At 38.1% G+C, this 23,390-nt stretch overlaps 1 protein-coding gene across 1 annotated transcript in view; it reads right to left on the reverse strand.

Annotated features, from left to right (window-relative positions):
- The window catches only part of LOC122810505, a 1,366,849-nt gene extending 1,345,727 nt beyond the window's left edge, over window positions 1-21,122 (reverse strand). Inside the window, exon 1 of the mRNA XM_044082087.1 lies at window positions 20,979-21,122. Within this exon, the coding sequence (XP_043938022.1) occupies window positions 20,979-21,027 (49 nt within the window). The 5' untranslated portion in view covers window positions 21,028-21,122. The remainder of the gene's footprint in view (window positions 1-20,978) is intronic.
- Window positions 21,123-23,390: the final 2,268 nt, after the last annotated feature.

Genomic DNA, 23,390 nt, shown 5'->3' on the forward strand with positions numbered 1-23,390 from the left:
ACAGGGGAACGATGACCTCCCTTGATCTAAATGTGAATCCCTTCATGATCAGGTGGGCAATGTAGAAGGTCTAACTACTTTGGCAACGTGAGTGTCAAATGAAAGGCCACCGTCAACCTGGGTCCCCAGATCCCTGATAACCTCTTCTGTGCTTAGTGGATTGCCACCTATATGGTAACTAGGGGTAACCTTGTTTTTCCCGAAGGGTATGACTGCATTTTTTGGCGTTTAACTTTAGGCCATGGTTCTGGCACCAGTTATCCGTTTCTATGAGACCCTTCTGAAGGATGTCTGTGTCAGATGGGCTTTCAACTATGGTGCCCAGTTTGCAGTCATCTGCAAACTTTGTCAGCCATAATCCTCCTGTGTTTGCTTGTACTTCTGAAAAGTAGATGCCGAACAAAAGTGGGCCCAGGACTGAGCCCTGTGGGACGCCACTTGTGACAGGCTTGGAGTCTGACATGGCGCCAGCAACTCTGACCCTGTGGGTTCTGTCGCTTAACCAGTTTGCAACCCATCTAGTGACGTATGGGTTTACATTTAAGCTGGTGAGTTTTTCAATGATACCCGAGTGGGGTATTGTGTCGAAAGCCTTTGCCAGGTCGAGGTAGGCTGTGTGGACTGCCTTGCCCTCGTCAATGGCCTTGGTGACTGTTTCGAAGAAGTCAACCAAGTTTAAAAGGCATGATCTGCCCTTAACAAAGCCAAACTGGGTTGGATCCAAAGTCTGCAAGTCCCCTATGTCTTTATTTACGAGTTCCATTATGATCCTCTCCATAGCCTTGCAGACCAGGCTTGTCAAGCTGATGGGATGGTAGTTTCCAGGGTCGGTGGAGGCACCTCCTTTATGAAGTGGGACCACCGTTGCCGTCCGCCACTCCTTGGGTACGTATCCTGAGGTGAGGCTAAGATTAAACAGCTGCCCTAGCTGCGGGTTTAATTCCTCATTGAGTTCGTGGAGCACACAACCGGGGACACCATCTGGTCCCATGGATGCTGTGTTTTTTGCCTTGGAGATAGCAGTTCTCACCTGAGCATTTGAGATGTTTGGGGGACTACAATCCTCTGGTATAGATATCTCTCCTTTTGGGGGGGGGGAATTTGCACTGAACCTGTCAGCCAGAATGTTGGCAATGTCTGTAGGTTCAGTGATTTTTACGTCATTTTGAACTAATTCTGAGCAAATCTGGGAGTTTCCTCCCAGGTTTCTAACATAGCTAAAAAAGGCCTTATGATTGTCTTTTGAGTCCTTAGCGATTTTTCTCTCAAAATTTGCCTTGGATGCTTTTATGAGAGATCTCAGTTTTTTACTTATAATGATCAGGGGTGTCTTCCCTTTTACGGATTTTGCTCTATCTTGTAGTAGCTTCTTCCTTTTGTTGTAAAGCTTGTTTATGGCTGGGGTCCACCAGACTGGACGCTTGCCTTTGGTACAAAGAGTCTTTGTTTTGTTTGGGATTGCCTGGTCCATGCAGTCCTGTAGGTGCTGGTAGAAGGCATTTGTAAGTGATTCAGCGGTCTGAGTAATGGTTTCCGCTGGCTTGGGGGCCTTGAAAGAGACCACACCAGTCTTTAGGAGTGTGAAGTCGGCTTTTAAGTTCTTCACTGTGGTCTTTTTTTATCTGGGGTGGGGGCGGGATGTGGACTTCCAGTGAGATTAGTTTATGATCTGATCTCACCAATGATGGGTATACTTCTGGTGTTGAACATTGTGACCCCATGTTTGTGATGATGAGATCTAGTATGTTTTCTCCTCTTGTGGGGATGGTGACTAGTTGTTCCATGGCATTTGAGTTTATGAACTCTAGGAACCTTTGGGCTAGAGTGTTGGGGCTTGAGTAGTGATCCCAGTCTATAGAAGTGATGTTAGATTGATTTTAAGGTCGGAGGAAGCATCTTATGGATGTGAAAGCGCTTACCTACTTTTACTGCTGGTTTTCTTAATAAAGATGTACTTACAAGAGCCTATTTGTGCGGTGTTCTTCACTGCTCCGCTTTGGACTTCATATTTTCTTGCCTTTATTTGGGGTCAGTGAAGTTTATCTTCAGTGGCTACATCTTTTTATCTTTTACTGGGAATAACTTTCACAACCTAAACAACCATGAGGGAAAGAAGGTCTGGATTTTTTTTTTTTTTTTTTTTTTAAGAACTAAACTAACCTTGCTTTTTAAACATTTTTAACTGCCGAAAATGTAAATGGATCAAGAAAAGATTTAGCAGAGGAGTTTAGAATGACTGCTATTAAGCAACTGTTTTAAACAAGAAACATCTTTACTGAATCATCACTTATGACATAGGCAATCGTGTAGTTCTATGAATAAAACAAATACCGACATATTTTCAGTTATAAACATTATACAATCACTAATAATCTATCCGGTCATTGTCAAACATTATATAGCTCATTCAAATACTGCCTTCTTTTAAACTTCATTCTTCCTCCAAAGCCTTATTCTACATGTACTGTTCCCACAATTCCCATTTTTATGTAATTTGCTCCTACCTTTTTCTAAAAATCCCATTTCCAGTTGTTTTATCTCCGTTACTATAGTCACTATTTCTAGTACAGTTGGTTTAGACTTTTATTTCTATTTTCTAGCAATTGCTTTTCTGGTAGCCACCATAATTAGACTCAACAAGGCCTTACTATGTATAGGCAATTCTGATTCTGTATTGTAGCTCAAAAAATTATTTCCTAAGTTATACTATTTTCTCACCCACAGTAGTCCACAGGGAATTTATAGTCTGCCAACTCATTATAAACCCCTGAACACCAAGTTCCCAATTACCTCTTTCTTCCCATCATACCTGCAACATGAGATACTAACCTCAGGAAAATTATTTGGAGTCTACTTGGGGTATACAAAATACCCATGCAAAACACTTCAAGCAAAGATCCTAAATCTTCTAGACTTTGTTGCATATTTGGCAATCATGAATGTAGCTCTCCATTGTTTCTTTGTGAATTTATTATCCAATCTCTCATCCCAGTCCTTTCCACCCTCCTCTGATTATTATAGCTATCATGCAATATTTTACATGCTCTACTAATTATCCCCTTTTTAATAGCAGCTTGGGTTCTAGATTCTACTAAACACTACCAGTGCTGGTCTTTCACTTACATCTCCCCATTTCTTTCCCTTTGCCTATACTCCGATATCAATCCCCGATAGGGAAGGCAATCTCTAGCCTGCAGTCCAAATAAATTCTTGTTCTCTTCCCATTTTATTACCTTTCCATCTTTAATTATTTGCTCCCATTACCTTGGCTCCTTTGTCATTTTTCCCAGTAAATGCCAGCCCCCTCTTGCCGACTTTCTGTATCCCTAATCGCAGTCATCCGTTTCAAAAAAAAAAAAAAAAAAAAAAAATCACCTTCCTCTATTCCCAGGTTGGCTTAGTTCTTAGAATACTTGTTGCTACTTTAGGAATATTACAGTTCTGTATGTTTATTGTTATTCTCCTTAAGGATCTCCATCTAAAATCTCAGTCACTCCTTGCTTCTTGACCTTCTCCCTTGTTTCTTCATCATCCCTTTCCACTTTTAATTATAGTTAGCTGCTTGTACTATGTATAGCAGCCTCACCTGTGTAGCTCAGAAGTATCCCTTCAAATCAGGTAATTCCAAATCATCTTGTTTTATTGGAAAGATCAGCTTTTCTTGCTTGACTCTTGGCTCTCTTCTCCTCCCAGATAAAATCCTTCAACTCTTTATTAATTGCTACCCACAATTTCTCCTCTGGTAGATGAAAATATGCATGACATTTGTACAAAACTAAAGGGACTAAATACATTTTGAAGGCTTGCTTCTTGGCGTCCATAAGACAGAACTTCTAATTTCTAAGTTTTTGTAGTTTTAGTTTCTTCCCACGTATCCTTTGCTGCCATAATGGAATCCATTTTAATCTATACTCAAGTACTTAATTTTATCAAGTCCCCATAAATATGGGTATTGCTGAATGAATTTGTGTGCGGGTAGTTTACAGCTATTGTTTTTATCTTCATTAATTTTGCTTCCCGAAAAGATCTGAAGCTATCTCAAAATGTTCCACAACACTAAAATGTCCTTTTCTGGTTTTATCAGGTATAAAATATCTGCACATAAAGCCGGATTTTCTTGACTATCCTACCAATTATATCTTTGTATTTCTGAGTCACTTATTTTCTTTGCCAATGGTTCTAAATATAATACACACAACAAAAGGGGAAAGAGTACACCTGCCTGATTCCTCTGTTCAAACAGAACTCATCAGGCAGGAACTCGCCCACCTCAATTTTCACCTCCAGTCCCTCATATGTCTTCCTGATCAACTATTTAATTTTATCAGGGAATGCAATGCTTCCATTTGCCCTACTCAAAGTCCCAGCTTATTCTATCAAATGATTCCTTTGCATCAAAACCCATCAACAACAGTGGTGTTTTCTTACGTTCTGCTTCCCTGTGGATTATCATTGTTCTACTACCATTGTCAATGGTTTGCCCCCCCCCTCTACAAAACCACAGTGATCCAGATCTATCAATTTTGGCATCAACTGTGCCATTCCTTTAGCCACTGTAGATGTAAACACTTTATAATCATGGTTTAGAACTGAAATGGGCCTATATGAAGCTGGGTCTGATTGGTCTTTGCCATCTTTGCAACCTGGATCTGATGGGTCCTTTTCATCTCTAGGTATTACAGCCATCACAGCTTTCTTCCAAGATGTTGGTACTTCTCTTCCTTTTAGAATACTGTTAAAACCTTCCAGACCTTTATCAGTTTCTTCCCTCCTAGCTTGCAAACGTCTGTAAAAATATCATCTATTCCTCTGGACTTTCCTGTAGATTGCTTATACGTCACCATTTTTATCTCCTCCTATCCGGTTAGTAATGAAGCCTCATCCATCTCCGACCTTGGAATATTTAATTATTCCATAAGCATTTCTATTTGTACCTTTTCTTGATTTCCGTATTTATCTGCTTTATGCAGATTTTCATAAAATTTTTGAAATATTTCTAGTACATCTACAGGATTGGCTGGTTATCTTCCTTGTTACAGGCTCCCTAAGCTTTGCAATAGCCCTTTCTACTTTCTGTTGCCAGGTCATTGTGCTAAAAGTTTTTGTGCTGTGGAGTCATTATCAAAAAACGGTTGCCTAACAGCAGTCTTTCTAAACTCAGGCATATTATCGAGATAATCCTTTATCTTCTGTTCAGCATTCTACAATTGCTTCTCTTGTTCTGTGAGATTCCCCATTCTGCAATATTTTAAACTTTGCTAATACCTCTAAATAATTATTGTCACTTTACCATATTTCTCTTTTATTTCAACCCTGTTTTTCAAACTCCACTTTAATGTTATCCCACGCCCTAGCTATATTTTCAGAAAAATATATATATTTCCTAATAACTCCTAAATAATTTCCATAACCCATTCCTTAAATTATTCTCTTTTTAACAGAAAGATGGGAAAGCACCAGTGGCTCATTTTTATTGCATTACCCTGCATTTTTATTTAAGGTATTATTGACACAATCTGAAACGGTTCTTGGATGCATATCAAAACTTTCAATTAAATGCACATGTTCCTGCAAAATATAACTTATGTCTACTCTAACCCAGTTTTTGCTCCTTGTACATAATATATAAATTCGATTCGAGCTCCTACTACTAGATTCACATCTTCCATCCCGAATATTTTCATAAATTTCTTCAAAAATCTACACTCTTTTGTTGCATTTTCCCTTCTGGGTACCCCAGATACACCCTCACTGCTGCAAATTAAATTTTAGTCCCACCTATAATTAATATTTCCTGCTGAAAGCTGATTATTTTCCCCAGAATCTTTTTATGCTCCACTATAGCACTTTTTAAGTGCAATATAAACATCAATGTAATCCTTCTCCATTGTCAGTAGCCTCTTAGTACTACAAATCTACCATTACCTTTTTTCTCTTCTATCACAATGTAAGCTCCTCTTGCAATTACAATACTCCCCTTTTCTTTTGTTCCAAATATTCTAATGAATAACCATCCTGAAATCCTTTATCAAATTTATGTCCTCAGTTCTTTCCAAATGTATCTAATGTAGCATACCTATTTGCACTCTGCATTTTTTATTACAGCTCACTACTCTTTCTTTTTGTATACGTTTGTGAAATCACTCTCATTTAAGTGCTGTCATTAAGAATTTATTATTCCCACCTGTGTGCAACATCTTTTTAAAATGTCTAGTTTCAGTTTTTGTGTTACATGCATACATGATACGTTGCATATAGTTATTTTTGGTCCTAGCCGTTGAACCTATGCCACGTCTTACAAAACTTTTTATTTTATAAAGAAAACCTTCAAACAAAAAAAACACACTCAGACACCCCCCCCCCCTTAATACCAACACACAAAAGTATGTACATCTTCAAATACTGAAGTTTAACCATCTTAATAGGGACATTTTTTCCCTGACTGACTACTACACTCTCAGAATTGGATTAACCAATAAGGAAGGTTATCCATGCTAAGACGTGCAACACAGCTTGTGCTTCTACTTCCTCTCAGTGTTGTCTGTTTTTGTCTCATCTTTTATTCCTTTCCAAGATTAGAAAAACACTTGCATGCTTTCAAAAAATCATTATCTCCTAGCCACTGAAAGAAAGTAGTATTCTGGATTGTTTCCAATAAAACAGGAGAACCAGATGCACAGATGACTCTCCTATAAGCACTCATTTATTTGCTACAGGAAAATATTTTATTATATTCTGTGTTCTTTTTCATTTATTTCCTTCCCCTAAAATGTGTTACTAGACCAAGCCAAGGGCCTTAATCCAGACATTCCCTTATGCAACAGTAAAAAAGGAATATCACGTTTTTCCTGTATCATGCTCTTTTGTCCAGACTTTTCTTCTTTTTTTTTTACACTGTAGTGCCTACATTTCTTAAAACTAAGGAGAAAGAAAGAAGGAAAAAACAGGGGCACTTGTTTACTTTAGTATACCTATTATACTCCAAATATAACTGAGAAAGCTTTAATTTATACCATGAAGGTTATGTCATGCATTATAAATATACTAGCTTTAAGAACAAAAAATTGTTTTACATAGAATTAACTCTTTCCTTCCTCTTCCCTTCTCTTAAATACTCTTCCAAACATTAATGACATGAATTAGGGCATATGCTTTGAAGTTTCCTACAAGTTTAACAAAGTCAAAGTAGTCCAATATTTCAAGGTTTTCTTGTTCCGTCAGGTTTTACAAATATAATTAATGCTTTTTAATGACGTATTTGTCAATTTCAAAGTTGCTGGATTTCTTCAGGCTGATCTCCATCTCCCAAATCCAGTCTCAACTTCATTTCCAACACACTCCCAATTCTTCCAGTCAACTCCCATAGTCCTCCCTGTCTCTCAAACACCTTCCCTTGAAACACCGGAAAAGACTTCACTGGCACACTCTCTCCAAAGGCTTTAATACCAGAAAAACAAGAAGCAAAATCTTCTTCTGTTCGACAGCTCACTCCCTGTTGGACACACCTTTGTATTTCCTCCTTAGCCTGCTCTGCATCAAAAAATGATTTTTGACCCTTCAGGAAAGAATATTCTGAAAATAGCTGTATACAGCAGCCTGAATCTCACTCCTGCTTCCTGACACTCCTTAATTACTGGAACAAATGTACTCCTCCTTTGCCTGGTGAACAATAAGCAATCATCCCTCACACTCTATTGTCTCCCACTTTTAGTACCCTGTCATTCTGCCACAGCCCTCTCAGAATCAACTCCCTCTGCTGGTAGGACCACACAACCACCATTAAATGTCCAGGCTGACTTCTCATGGCAAGCCCACAGCACAGACACAACGTGCCCACTCAATCAACTCCTGCCGTGGAACACTAGTCCAGCTGCCCACTTGTGCCATCATAAAATCACATCCAGTTTCTTTGGTACAGCAGAAAATCTCTGGTTTTCTCAACATGCTCAGTCCTCCAGTTCTGTTATTTTTTTAAACATCTCTTCTTGAACAGTAATACTCAGCCAGTATTTTCTTCATTTTGACCTCCGATCCCTGCAGTTTTATCACCACATCTGAATATCTATTCAAAGCTTCGTCCATTTTTCCAGCCTTCTACTACTCGAGTTGATATACTCTTTCAGTGTTTTACCTATTTTAATTACCTCCCAGTACATTTAACCCATTCTTTTTTCTCCTCACTTTTTGTGATTGATTTTCTTGTTTCATGTTCTCCAAATTTCCTCTCTGCTGGCATCCAAGCAGTGCACTCATCAGCCAGTCACTGAAATCTAACAAAAAAAGACAAGTTCACTGGCTCTCTTATTTTGCTTCTATTTTCAGAATGGGATAGTGGAACTTAAGCTGTTACTCAGTCTACAGCCATCTTGGAAGTCTGTTTTTTTGACAATACCTGCAGAGCACAAAAACCTTTAGCACAACAACTTCAGCAACAGAAAGTAGAAAGGGTTTTTGCCAAACTTAGAAGGCCTATAACAAAGGAAATAACCAGAAATATTGTAGCGGTATTAGAGATATTTCAGAAATTTTATGAAAATTTGTATAAATGTAGCGAAAAGTGAAAATCAAGAAAAAGCAAAAATTTTAATATTTATGGAAGACCTAAATAAGAAAACAGAGGTAAAAGAGGCTCAACAATTAAAAGTTAAGATAGGAGAAAATGAGATAAAACCAGTGACTTATAACCAATCTGCAGGAAAGTCTTAAGGAACAGACTGCACTCTTGCAGAAGTATGGAAGCTACGACGGAAGAAAGTGCTGGAATATTTTGATTAACACTATTTTAAAAGAAGAAGAGGTACCAGCATCCCGGAAGAAAGCTGTACCAGCTTTAATACCTAAAGATGCCAAAGACCCATCAGACCCAGCTTTATATAGGCCCATTTCAATTTTACACTAAGATTATAAAGTATTTAGGTCTATAAAGGCTAAAATAATCGCAAATGTGTTGCCAAAATTGATAGATATGGATCAATATGGTTTTGTGTTGGGAGGCAAACATTTAAAAACATTAGAAGGAAATGATGATCCATAGGGAAGTAAAATATAACAAACTATCACTCTTGGGGGTCTTGATGCAGAAAGAATTAAAAGTTGGGATTTTATGAAGAGGGCAATGGAAGCATTTGCATTCCCTGATACAATAAGGTTAATCAGAAGAAGATATGAGGGATCGGAAGTGAAAATTAAAGTGGGAGGGTTCCTTTCCAATAACCTGTGACTAGGTTTATAGATTAGTATGAGGCTAACTGCCCTTGTAGGTCATTTTAAGCCTAAAAAGAGGAACCAGGCAGGGGTGTTCTCTTTTCCCTTTGTTGTTTGCGTTATATTTAGAACAACTGTGAAAGAAAATAACGGACTCAGAAATTCAAGGATATTAACTGGTATGGCAATCAAGAAATGATGGCTTTATTTGCAGATACTATTTTGTAACTAATAAAACCAGAAAAAGACATCTCAGTGTCGTGGAACATTCTGAGACAGTTTCAAGTATTTTAGGGATATAAAAATAAAGATAAAGCAAAGACCATGTCCCTCATGGACAGAGGAAATTTGTAAGACACTCAAGCACAAGTACAAATTCTTTCCATCCTCTTTGCCCCTAGGGGCCATATATTGGGTAAAATCAGGTCACACTGACTAGGCATATGACGGCTCTTAAGCTGTTGTCTTAGTAATGTCCTATGAACCTAGCCTGTAAACTATATACACCCACACACTAATTGACTTACAATACCCATACTTATGGGGAAAATGTACCATTTAGGAGTATGGGTTAAAGAGAATTTGGTTATGCAGCTAAGGATATACGGAAGAGGCTAAACAAAAGTTAATACAAAAACTGAGAAAATGGAAGCTCTTTTTATGGATATGGTTAACAAGATACAAGCAACAAAAACATGTTTAGTCCCTTTACTGTTATACACAGGTCAAGCATATTTTTATCAACCAGAAGAGAAGTTGTGGATACTAATTAACAAATTGCTGAAATTTTTATCTAGGAGGAGAACAGGACAAGAGTCGAGTGGGATAGGTTGATCCTTCCAAACAGTACAAGGTAAGGTTAAGATTACCTGATTTAAATGGCAATTTTAAAACTATACAGTTAAGGCTCTTATACATTGCACAAGCAGAAAGCTACAATTGAAGTGGAAAGGGAAGATGATGAAGCAGGAGAGAAATTCAAGAAACAAGGAAAGAGGGGGATTTTGGATGCAGATCATCAAGGAAAATAAAAGTCATGCAGAATATTATATTCATAAAGTAGCAGAAAGTATACTAAGAACTAACATACTTCTACAAATGTTTCTTCAGGTAGATGTTGGAGGTGTGATGGTAAATATTATATTTTGAGAGAATAATGAATTGGTAGACTTTAAAAATTCCTTACAGAATAATCTTTGTCAGAAATACTGGGTTAGCAAATGGGTGTAAGTTAGCATACTATTTTTTAAGCTGGGACAGGGCATCTGAATTACACAGTAAGGCCTTAAGTTTAATTCTGTTGGCTGCTAAAAACTAGTACTAGAAAATGGAAATCAAAGTCTTCACCAACTCTATTTGAAGTAGCAGAGTTAAAAAAATGGAAGTGGGATCTTTAGGAAAGGGTAGGAGCAGGTTGCAAATAAAAAAAATGGAACATGTGAGAACAACACATGCAGAATAATGTTTTGAAGGAAGAATGAGGTTTAGGGGAAGGCAAGGAACTGAGCAATTTTATTTAATATTGTATTGATAATAATTGTACAGAAGAACGTGTGTGTTGTACAATGTCTGTAACAATAAACATGTTAATATGGTTTTATTTTATATAAAATGTATGTTTGCCTAGGTCATAAGTGATAAATTCAGTAAAGATGCTTAAAAAAGAAAAGATTTATAAACTTAATGCAAGAAAAGAAATAGTAATTCAGTTAAAAAGAAGCAGTGAATCTTCTTTTATAGGCCATCTAATAAGCAAAACCTCAAGGCACTGCCACCATAACTAAACCAAGGGAAAGAATAAAAAACATACTAAATGTGTTTTAGCTGTGTGATGTTATGCACATCCAAAATTCCATTACAAAAGGGGGATAAGGAGACTAAAAAACTTATTAGTGTGCTAGCTCCAAGGGTGGTCATTTTGGGGGTACAAAAAATTAAAATAGGACAGAAAACACGTAAAGCACTGCTGATGCACTAGTAGTACAAATATAATGATACAGATATCTCTTTCTTTCGATTTTAGGATGGAATTTTCCTTTACGATCTGCTATTGTGCTGCTGCAAAGAAGCAAGTCCCGTCCAGAAGTCACCACTAACTAGGTAATGAAGTCCTTCACCACAACCATTACTTTGTAAAGCTCTTACAGCTGTGGTATGAGTAGTGACATACTTTCGTCTAATCATGATGTTTAAATTGTTTATTAACCTGAAAATAACTATGCTTATATTCCTGCAAAACAGCACTGTTTTCTTTGGATGTACTACCCCACAGGAGGTGCAGCAGAAAGCACAGCCTACAGGCTTGTCCAGCCTGCTAAAATATATGACTGCTTCAGTCTGTGAATCACACAAGGGATCAGCTTATGGAAAATAACAGAAAAAGATGTCCAGAACTTCATCACTTGGTTAAAATAATGGTTACTTTGGCAGGTACATGTAGTGGGCATTTTTACACAGGGTCCACTATGAATGATCACACTGTGTGTAATTGATAAGCAAATTTTTTAACCAAAAAAAAAATTCAAACTTTCGTAGGTCACTAGTCAAAACAGAGATAATGCCAACACAACAAAGCACAAAAAATATTTTTCTTTGCAGGGGGACAAACCTGCCCTGCTCTGTCCATAGTGAAAGCAAGCACCTTGACTCCCAAATGATGTTAAGTATAGATGGTACAAACTCAAAGCAGAGGGGAAAAGAGAGGAAAATGCAACACTCACCTTCTCACTCCTCTCCAAATCTAGATACAATGACAAGATGGTGCAGATCTTACATATCTGACATCCTCAATGTTGATCAGCTTGAAAGTTACAAACAGTAGGGCTCCCTTACAAGTATTAACTAATGGTTACTTTGAGTCACACAACTGGCAATTTTAATTATAGTGTTTACTTAACGAAAAGGAAAAAATGGTTTGCATGTTTTTAAATTATTCAATTAAGGATACTTCATTAACAAAAAAACTGTTTTGCTATGATGATCTTTATTATTATAATATGTTAGCAGTGTTTTATTTATTTCAATAGTAGGGGATTTCCAACATTCAGCGATATAATTTCGATAACTTCATAATTAAATACCTCATGAGTGAATAGTTTCTCTGGCATGTTATATTTTCCTGACACACATGATCAGCATTTTTAATTATTAAGATATGTATTTTTCTTAAGGAAAAATGGTTTGCACATTTTTAATTATTAAATGAAGATTACTGCTCTTTTATAAGCCATGCTTTGTTTTAATAGTTTGGGGTTGCTAAGCTTGCCAACATGCAGTGATAGAATTTCAACAACTCCATAATTAAAATTAGCTTGGGCTACTTTACAGCTTCCAGAGCATGTTATTTTTCATTGTTAGGGTTGCTCCTTTGTTTATATATTAGTTTTTTTGCAGCAAATAGTTGGAGGTGGCAGCCCCCCTCCCCCCCAAGACTGCAGCAATTGTCAAGCTTTTAAGCTAATGTTGCTCTTGATATTGCAGTTTCTTCAGCAGTGGCTAAGAGGGACTGCCATCCTTAAGACTACAGTTGATAAATTGTGATGTTTATGCATTATTTATAGATGGGGTACATGGCAAATGTCATACAATTTTAGAACACAAATAAACATTACGACAGTCCTTTAATTGTAGAAAATTCTGGTTCTGTATAGATCATAATACAATATAAAACAATAAAAACAAAACTTCTATAAAGGAAAGTTTTTATTTTGGTGATGAAATGAAACCCAGTCCTGTACAAGAGAATCTACTTAATTTAATCGAGTGGCCATAATGATGAACTACAACAAATCGAGACAAAAACAACTAAACACCAAAACCTTGAAAATCCACAACATGGACAGCCATAATATTGAAGTCCATAACATCAAAAACAGTATGTCGAACAACTGATACCATCACTACTCCCTGCTATAAGCTAACACATAACATCCTAACTTAAAAACGCCAGATTAACCTTTTCTATATTTTTGCACAGGGGTTCTGCCCCATGCACCCCCCCATACCCCTACAAATTAAATATACTAACTCAGAGATTGCAATACAGTGGAGAAAAGGTACATTTCCTTATCCACACACGAACCTCTTCCCTGCACAACACACCTTAACATATCCAACACACACTTTCCCCTCCTAGTAACTTACCCTGCCACTTTAACTACCACCATTCTTTAAACCTTACAAAACTATTCAAAAAATAAAACATCACCCGTTTCTCACAAGCTAGCATAAAAATATGCCATACCATACTACAGCACTGCACATTACCTCTGCCATACTGCCTCCTTACAAACCAAAACATCGTAAAGCGACACTACACTGTTAAAACTAATATAAAAACAAATTTGAGTTTAAGACACAAGGTTTTAAATTTTCAATCTTCTGACACTTCGATACTGTAGTCTTGACGTTCTATACATTGAAAACTCTGGTAAGTCAACGAAATAAAAGGAATCCTGTACAGTGACTGTAGATACATTTCCTACAGAAATGTCAAGCCTCTGTAAAATAGATCCAAAAAGTTGCAATCTAATTATGTGTAAAGGTTTTTAATAAAGAGAAATTAAATCCATCTGTAATGCAGTTTATATCTTCATGGATATGACAACTCATGTTTTCAGTTTCAGTTAACAGTTTGAAATTCCCACTGAAAATGGAAGAGTACTGCAAGCATGTTCAAAAGTTCTACCTTATGGTCATGTTCACACAGGACATCCAGATGTAGTTACAACTACAAATAATATTACAGATAACTTGATAAATGGCAAACAACTGTAAAGCAGCTAAATCATATTGGGCAGTAACACCTTTAGATTCCCTTGCCTTGGTTTTGGCACTGCCTAAAGACACTGTGGGGAGGACAATGTTTTAGCAAATATTCAAATGCCTAGCAGGGATAGGGGCAAACTATCCTTGACAATGTAACTTGGTCTGTTGATCACATTCTCCCATGCTGACAAATATTATACTCCCTTAGAATGACATCAGAATCTAATCCAATTATTAAAGTCAATCATCTTCTGTTCATATTGTGACATCATACTTGAAGGTAGAATATTGCTCAATACTAGGCCAATACCGGCCTGGGACACGTAGTCCAAGAACTCCATAATGTTTATTTTCATAAAGTCCAGGGAGGTATGTCTCAGGTTAACACTCACATGGACCATGACCGAATCATACTGGCACTTGTGGTCCAGTGACTACAGTGTGTGCACAATTTGGTAGTTCCTGGCCTCTTAACAGGTCAACTGCCTGATTTTCTCATTGTTCAGCCTGATGGGTGAGGCATTTATATGTCTCACAATGGTTCTCCAATGGCTAGACTATTAGGTAGTGTGCTGGGTGCCCTATGGGCTCAACAGTTGAGGCTCCAGGAGGTGTAGCCATATGTATAGTGTTGGATGTGGTTTTTGGTAGAATGCTTTTGGTTTTGCTGAGATAATTTTTGCAGGTTGAATGTCTGGAAAGTCTCTGTGGTTTAGGTAGATTGCTTTTAAGTGCCTCAGCATCTGTAGGTCTAGTTGATGTCAAAAATCTGATACCACTGCCACACAAATGGCATAAAGGATAAAAACCCGACTACAGCTAATCCAACCCAGGTTTGATTAGTGACTCTGGCAACTGGTTTGATTAATTACTCTGGCAACTGAGGAAGTGACAGGGAAGGATGAGTGTGACCATCCTAGGTGGGAGGACACATGTTGATAATACTTCCTAAGGGTAGATGTAGCCCAAATAGTGTTGTTGCCCTTGGACGCATTCTTGGGGGGGGGGGCAGGGAAACAGAAGGGAGTATGGCATATAAATACCAGAGAAGCACAGACAGCCAAACCACAAAGTCGCCCTTAACATCCATGACCAGTCCCAACAATACTGGATTAAGTCTGCCTGGATAGGAGGAAGACTGGTAGACCCAACGTGGATATGCGAGACTAGGGGCCAGACTGGTAAGACAAGGTCTGAGAAGACCAAAATAAAAAAAAAAAAAAAAAAGAAATCCAATACCACCAGTGTACCCATATTTGATATGGTGATTCATCAGCAAATCAAACATTTTATTAGAAAGACAGCAGACATATGCAGCAAAATCAGGCACTGTTAAGCATGGGGAGAAAGACGGCTGCAATGCCTTTCATTCTATGATTTTTTTTTCATTCAACCATTGCTAGCTTGGTTTGTTAAATCTGCTTATAGAAAAGGGTGGCAAACTGGATGTGGCACATACCTTAACCTCTTAGCAATAACATGGGAAAAGTAAAGAAAAAAAAATGGGCGACAGAGATCCAAAGGAAGGGGCATATTTAAATGATTGCCCTTATAAACTTAGAAAGTCTTTAGAATAAGATTTTGGGTTAGCATGCAGTTTTTGAATACAAAGTCAGAAATGCTACTGCCTGTCAATACTTAGTAATAAATACTCAATTTGCCAGAAATAAACTATTTTTATGAGAAACAGAACAAAATTATAAGGCAAAACAGTCTATGCAAAGCAATGTCTTTCGGCTTTTCCCAGTTAAGGGTTGCCACAGCGAATCACCAGTCTGTAAATAACTGGCAGTGGCTTTTTATGGTACCCAGTTGCCAACCCGGCACCCAACCTTCAAAGAAGGCACACCCATTCACACACGCACCTACCTGCGTGTCTTTAAATGTCACTTGACCAGGGGAGGACATGCAGACTCCATACAGAAGGAGATCCAGGCAAACATTGAACCAGAGATCCCCTTGCTGTGAGGTGACAACACTAACCACAAAAAAGTTGATAATCTATCAGTGTAGTACCTCGCAGAATGCGCAGTAGCAAAGCCCACCCCAAACATGCCTCCAGTCCTGTAGAGGCAGCAGCAGCATGATTATTCAATAGTGTGTGGAATGCAATGTAATTAATATTCAGCATCTGTGCCAAAAGCAACCCAATGTTTTACTGTAGACAGTACCAAAAAATTAAATGTTTTATTATGGACATAAAACTAAAATGTGTGTTGTACATCACATTTCAGTCATTCAATCGGTCAGATTTCAAACAACCAAACTGTTTCTCTAAACAATACTGTTAACATTTTAACGGCTGAAAATGTTTCCCAAAGATGGTAGCAGCACTGTTGCACAGCAGTTGTTCAGTGCTGAACTGGTCACCTGGCCTTAAGGCATCCAAATCTGAAAAGAAGCGGGGGGGGGGGGGGTAAAAGAATAATTACTACGAGAATGGAGTTCATTGCTTGCGTGAATATTTAGCAGTTTACATGATGTGACATGAATTAGCATGCCTGTCAGTCTTCCTCGATATCCCCACCCATTTGGCGTGCCAATCACTGACAGCATGCCCAAAGCTGCGCAGAACTAAGAGCAAGGTACTAGACTGGTAGATTACCAAAAAGTCTATGCAATTCTGTGAAAATATGGAGAGTTGTGAGGTACTTGGGCAGAGACAGTTACTTTTTTGTGTGCTTTTCCAGTGGTAACAACCATAGTTTTACCTGTACTATGCCTCATGGCCTTTGTATTACCTTGGAGGATGCACAATAACAAATTTTGCCCAAACCTCGCCCACCAGCCAACAATCGGTGACATCTTAGTAAAATTAAGTAATATTCATACAGATGGTGGTATGAATATTCATTGCCTATTCATAGTTTATCCTTTTCCTCAATGTAGTGTGATTTTTGCAGCTGGTACATTTAATTAGCGGGGGTGCAGGCAAAAGGGAAGGAAAAAAATAACATTTGTAGTTATAGTGCTAATTTTTTCAGCGATAGTGTAGTGTACTGGCTCACCACATGTGCAGTAGTAAGCACTGCCCAAAACCCTCCCCCGTTGTTATATGTCAGTTGGAAGTATTCAATATTCATCCGGCATGAATGAATATTTATTTTGTTTCTGAACTGTAAGATGCCACAATTTTTTTGTATGCTAAACATGAAACGACAGCAGGTTTTGAAAACAGAGATTAGAAGTATGCCTGTAATCATATTTATATCTGTATATTTATTCTGTTTAGGAGCAAACTGTACGATGCCACAATTTTTTTTATATGCTAAACATGAAATTCAAATTTTTTTGGTCTTCCTTTGATGTCATACCAACAGTAAAGAAGTGGGAAGAATAAGAACAAAACATCAGTTACGATAGCACACTAGAGTGGCATACTGCATTATAGTGCTTGATCCTCCAGTTCATTTTCAGGATGTGCTGCCTCCTGCATGGACTCCTTACCATCTCTGTTTTTGTATTGACTGGTACCCTAGTTACCCACCACATCAAAAAGAATGCTATTAGCTAAAATGAAAAAACTCTAAATAATGAACAAGTATCTGGCTGCAGTGTGAGTACTTGTATGTGACCTGCAATGGACTGGCATCCTCTCCAGGACTGCTCCTCAGTCTTTTTCCTATTTGCTGTCAGGATAATATTGAGCTTCTTATGATACTCAGTAGAATTTAACAGATACAAGCAAAAAACTGAATGAGTTAGTTAATCAATTTGAAATTTCTTAGTTCTCCATAACATATGGTGAAAACAATGTTGCATCAAGCATACTTAAAATTGATGCCCTTCACTCTTTCCTGGATTAGATAAAGACAAGAAACTGAATCTTAAAATATGCTGCTTCCCTTGGGATTGCATCCTCCCACCCATGCAGTCCATTGCAAGTCAGATAACATTTTGAAGACAATTACCTGCAGTTTGTCTGAATAACTCTCAGCATCAAAGTTCACCATTTAGTTCATTCTCACAGATGCCATGCTGAGTCAGTGGCATTTTACTTATTTCTTAGCTCAGTCTGGTTTTAATTTGTTCCGGATTTAATTACTACACTAAGTATTTTTACAGATAAGCGGTGCTCAGAAAGAGATTCAAAGGCATAATCAGCACTGAGTGACATCTACCACCAAAGGAAAACAAGCAAGAGTATTTTTTTCTACTTTCCTCATGTCATAGGAAAGCCATTCACATTAGCTAAAATATGAGATATGATAAAGCTTTTTGATAGCATCCTCACTTACTATTTGTGCTGTACCAGTAGACTAACATTTCAATGCTGTCCAGCAAAGTTAAGGACTAGCATAAGGTAATGTAAAATAATACCACAGACAGGCATAAAAATATACACATAATGCACAAACACACACACACACACGCACACTTCTACAAAATAAAACAGAAACATCTACATAATTAAAAATAAGATAAGCGTGTATAAAATAATGAAAAAATTACAAGGAAGCATTTCTAAACCTTACTGTTCCCCTCTACTCATCACTCATTAGACCCATTATAGAGTACAACGCCCCTTTTGGTATGTACCTCACAAGACATCTACAACTGGAAAGGTCGCAGAAATACCTCACAAAGAGGATTACCAGCCTCAAACAGATGCCCTACGCAGACCGTCTCAAAAAACTCCAGCTTTACTCCGTCGCATATCACCTACTCAGAGGCGATCTCTGCCTAACATACAAAGCTATGTCAAACCCAGAGCTGTTGGACATGCTCCATTTAAAGAAATCCCAATCCCTCTGAGCTACACGCTCTAGGGACCTAAACCTTGTCACCACAATAAACAGAACATGCCGGAAGGATACATTCCTGTCCCAGAGACTTCCCATACTCTGGAATAAAGTACCTATCTATATCAAACAAAGCTTCTCATTAGCACTCTTCAAGAAAAATCTTGATGATTGGATGGGAAATAGGAAATTCACCCCGGGGATCACCTCTGTGGCTCTGCTCGACAGTGGCACAGGAAAATAACTTTCTTGGGTGGCAAAAGCCAGGGTACCTTTTTGGCTGGGCTTAGATAGGCCCCAGGGCCGATAGCCTAGTACCTACCTATGAAAATGCCCATCTAGTCTATGTGAATACCTTCAGTCTGTAGCATTTGACTTCACTCTGAAAGCTTTCAGTGAAAGCATTTAGTAAGATCCATATGCTTCTCAGATAACCATAACATTTCGTATCCCTTACAGCTGCAAAACATCATGCATCAGGGATCCCTTCAATTATCCATATACTCTTTCAGTCATTCTACTTATATCCATGGCTGCTCCTTAGAGCACTTGGCAAAACAGAGAAAAAGACAGCAGCTGAAAATAATATGACAAGTCTTGCAAGCCGTAATCTTGAGCTTTTTTTGTGGCATTAGCTCTTAGTAGTTTCACCATAGCTCTCAACCTTCCATCTCCAAAATGAGGAACACTCACCTTCATAATGTGGAACAAATGGGCAAAATGTGGAACAAATACTAATAGCTTACTAACAACTTCAACTAGGAAGGTCATAAAATGGTTAAAATATGCTGGTTTTACTTATAAAGAAGATCCTTTAATTAATTAATATGATTAATTTTTATTTACCATGGGTTTCGCTTAAAAAATCCCAACACTGAATGTGACACAGACTCTTTCAATGTGGAACTTTGAGGAACATCAACTTTTTAAGACCCCAAATGAGGTACGTTCCTCGTAATGAGGTACACTTGACAGGTATGAGTTTCACTAAATGTAAAGCAAGTATTTACTGGCTTCTAACACCAATACGAAATGTTGTGTCTTTTGGCTTTTCCCGGTTAGGGGTCGCTAAAGCGGAACTCCAGTCCGCTAATGATTGGTAGCTGATTTTTACGTGCCGAGTTACCAGCACTGACGCACAACCTTCAACGAAGGTACGCCCATTCACGCATGTCTCCACGCAGGAGAAGCTCTAACTGAGAATCGAACCGGTCTGCGACGTGACAATCATGATAAAATGTGTTTGCATAGGTATTTTTATATACCAAGCAAATTGCACAAAAGTTTTACTCAGGTAAACAGCAAATGCTTCAGGTGTAAAGGTAAAGTGGCGATAGTATACTAGCTCACCAGATGCGCAGTAGCAAGCACCGTGATATTTTTTACAATACAATTGTTACATTCGGCCACATTAATTGTATGCATGATGTCACTGCCTAATATGAATGGCATGTCAATCATACCTCATTTCATATGCAACTTTTCACGCCAATCACCGGAGCCACGCAGAACTGAAGGTGATCCAGTACACTTTATACGCCCTATCCATAAGCTCACACCTTCATCTACACCAAACTGTCTGCGAACTACAGAAAAACAAAACGGCCTCACGCTTACAAAACATCTTACGCCATGGGGATGTCTGCAAATGTTTTAATAACTATTCAAATTGTCATTACACTGGTCTGCGGTTTACTGTGTGATTGGCGGGAGAGCACAACAGCAGATTGTATCCTGAGTTTCTCCGCCAAGGGGAGTACATCAGCAAAGCGCCCCATAGTCTTGGGCTGTATCAAGGTCACCGACTTCTCACGGAGTGGATACTTTGGAGTCCAATCGCCTGTGTTGCAGACAGTCAACCTTCGTTCCCTCTGCACTGCGTCTCCATACTTTATCTTTAAGCTACCCAAATGCTATAGCACTGAAATACCCCTCACCTGTTCACATTTTTGTAATAGCAGTATTTAAAACGTACCCATATTTTTGCACACCCACCCCCACCCATTATCTTAGGCTTCCAGATTTCTACTGAGGTATACTCGTAAATGATTTCAACACGGAGTGCTTATAATATGTCAACTTACGACAAACAAAAGTACCCAAGAAGGGAAACAAAAACATAGGCCCCAAGGTACGCAATATGTCTAAAGCAACCAAGCAGAAAAAAAGCTCAGTGGCAATGTTATTAAGACTACAACCTAGGCGCTGCTTCAAAAGCCGAAAAGACTGTCAGATGTATTTCAGTTAAAAAGGAAAACTTCTTACCTCCATCTGAGTAGGACAAACTCGTCAAAAGAAATAAAAGAACAAACATTTTGCTCAAAAAATACCTGTGATATACCACTTCTAAACACCTTTCAGTTTAGTAGCCTCCCAGACACTCCCCCTCATAGTTTTGGTTTCGCTTTCTGTTGGCGTACTCTTTCGTATGATCTAGTAGAGTGCTTTTAGTGAGGTGATTTTAAGTCCGAGTGGTGAGGAGCAATTTTCAGGGGAGGCCCGGAGTGTAGTGTTACAAAACATTTTAAGAATAAAACTCTACATTTTTAAATACACAATAATACAGTTTAAATAATTATACAATATGAAAACATTGGTTAAGAACAGATACAAGCGCATCCCATTTTGGGAGCTGCGTTAATAGTTTTGATACAGGTAATATTGTTGCCTTGACCCACTTCTGTATTGCTTGCAAGCAGCTCAATGAAAGTAAAAGTAAAGTATTTAATATGAAGCACACGTTTATTACCCTAAAGAAATTCAACGATGGCGAGTCTAAAAAGAAAGACTGTAAGTGTAGCAAAAATACACACTTCTGTGACAGTAATACGTAGTTCTTTCGGCTTTTCCCGGTTAGGGGTCGCCACAGCGGAACTCCGGTCCGCTAATGATTGGCAGTTGATTTTTATACGTAATAATAAAGCAAAACTCTTTCCCTGCACTTACAGATTTACAATTAAGCTACGCTCAGATCAAAGCCCCGAATTGTTCTCCATTCAGCCACAGGCCCTCAGCCAATAAAATGTATTTATTGATTTATTATTTATTGACATTTGTTAACCGGGAAAGTCCACTGGGTCAGAAATCCATTTTCAGTGGAGGCCCGGGGAAAAAGCTCCAGGAAAATATATACAAAATATTAACTTCCTTGTTACAAATTGTGTAATACATAGAATGTAGTTTTCAATTGTGATACAGACTTACATTACATTTTTATGCAGACAAACATTACAGTTAGAAATAAAAAATACTGCTCATAAGAAACATATACAAATTGTATAAACGGCAATTTTGTTTAGAAACATTTCGGTTAGAAAGAATAAAAAGTATTGGTCATAAAAATTGTATAACCAACAATCCGAAAAGCAGGCAAGTTCAGGGAGGAAAATGCTTTGTTCTGACAGCAGGTAGTCCACGAGTAAGTAGTAGAAGTTAGTAGTGTAAATAGACTTTTAAGTTTTTGAAGCTGGTATTGCAAGGACTAGTAAAGAAGATTTTTAGGAAGAAACAAGATGTAGGTTTACAGTAAAGTGTGTAAAAGTCGATAGGATGGTTACCTTTAATCATGGAGGCTTTCATATGTATGCATGGGCAGATGCAATGAGTAAGATAGACAGTGCTTCTTTAGTGCAGATTTGAAAGGTTTTATAGAGTCCAATTGAGTGATTGAGGTTAGCGCATTTCACAGTTTGGCAATAGAGTACCAATGTCTCTCACTTGCTGAACTGGGCTGGCTTGAACTCCCTCACCTCCTTCAGTGGTATCAACTCTCACTCACCCACAAACTAGTAAACCATCCACTAAATGTCCCATCCCTCCAGAATCTACTCCAACCCTATCGTACCACCAGACCACTAAGATCCAGCAACAAAAATCACTTGCAGATCACTAAAGCCAATAACTCTGCTGGTGAAGCACTATATTCTCTTGCGCCATAGCCAAATTATGGAACTCACTCCCACCCACAATTACCTCCGTACCATCATGCCCCCACTTTAAAACTTTGCTAAAAGCGCACCTAAAAACATGCTGGCTATGCCCTTGCAACTCCCACTCTAATATCATCCACCCCATCCAACCACTACCTTTCTCTCCACTAACTACCTTGATTATAGCAAGCTCAGATGCTCATAAGCCTAGTACTTATTATACAGCAGGAACTTCTCATTGTAACATTTGTTAATGTCTGTTATGTACTTCACAGATAAAGATTCTAGTTGTCTACTGATGTACTATGTTCTTCATCTGTAAATATGTTGTAAGTAATTGCTATGTTAAATTGTTAATCTCTATGTAATCCAATGTAACTACTGTCTGTTTATTTTACTGTGGAGCTTTTCTCCCTGGGCCTCCGCTGAAAATGGACCTACGTCCAGTCGAACACTCCCAGTCAACAAATTTAAATAAATAATAAATAATAAAGGCTTTGTCCAGCTCTTTTGTTGGGTTTAGTTATGTTTGAGTTTTTTATTACTAGAGCAAAGATTTCTGCGAGGGGTGTATGGTTCCAGAATATTTTTATGAGAAGGACACTTGTCAGGGTTATTGATCAGTTTGTGGGCAAGAGTTAGTTGGGTATATCTTAGGTAATGGGGGAATTCAAGCCAGTTCTATTCTTTTATAGCCAGGCAGTAGTGTGTGCGATTAGGCAATGTAGTGGCAAATTTTGCTCTTTTA

Source organism: Protopterus annectens, chromosome 9.part0, assembly GCF_019279795.1.
Source record: "Protopterus annectens isolate FY-2018-M chromosome 9.part0, PAN1.0, whole genome shotgun sequence".
Classification (NCBI taxonomy): Eukaryota; Metazoa; Chordata; order Ceratodontiformes; family Protopteridae; genus Protopterus; species Protopterus annectens.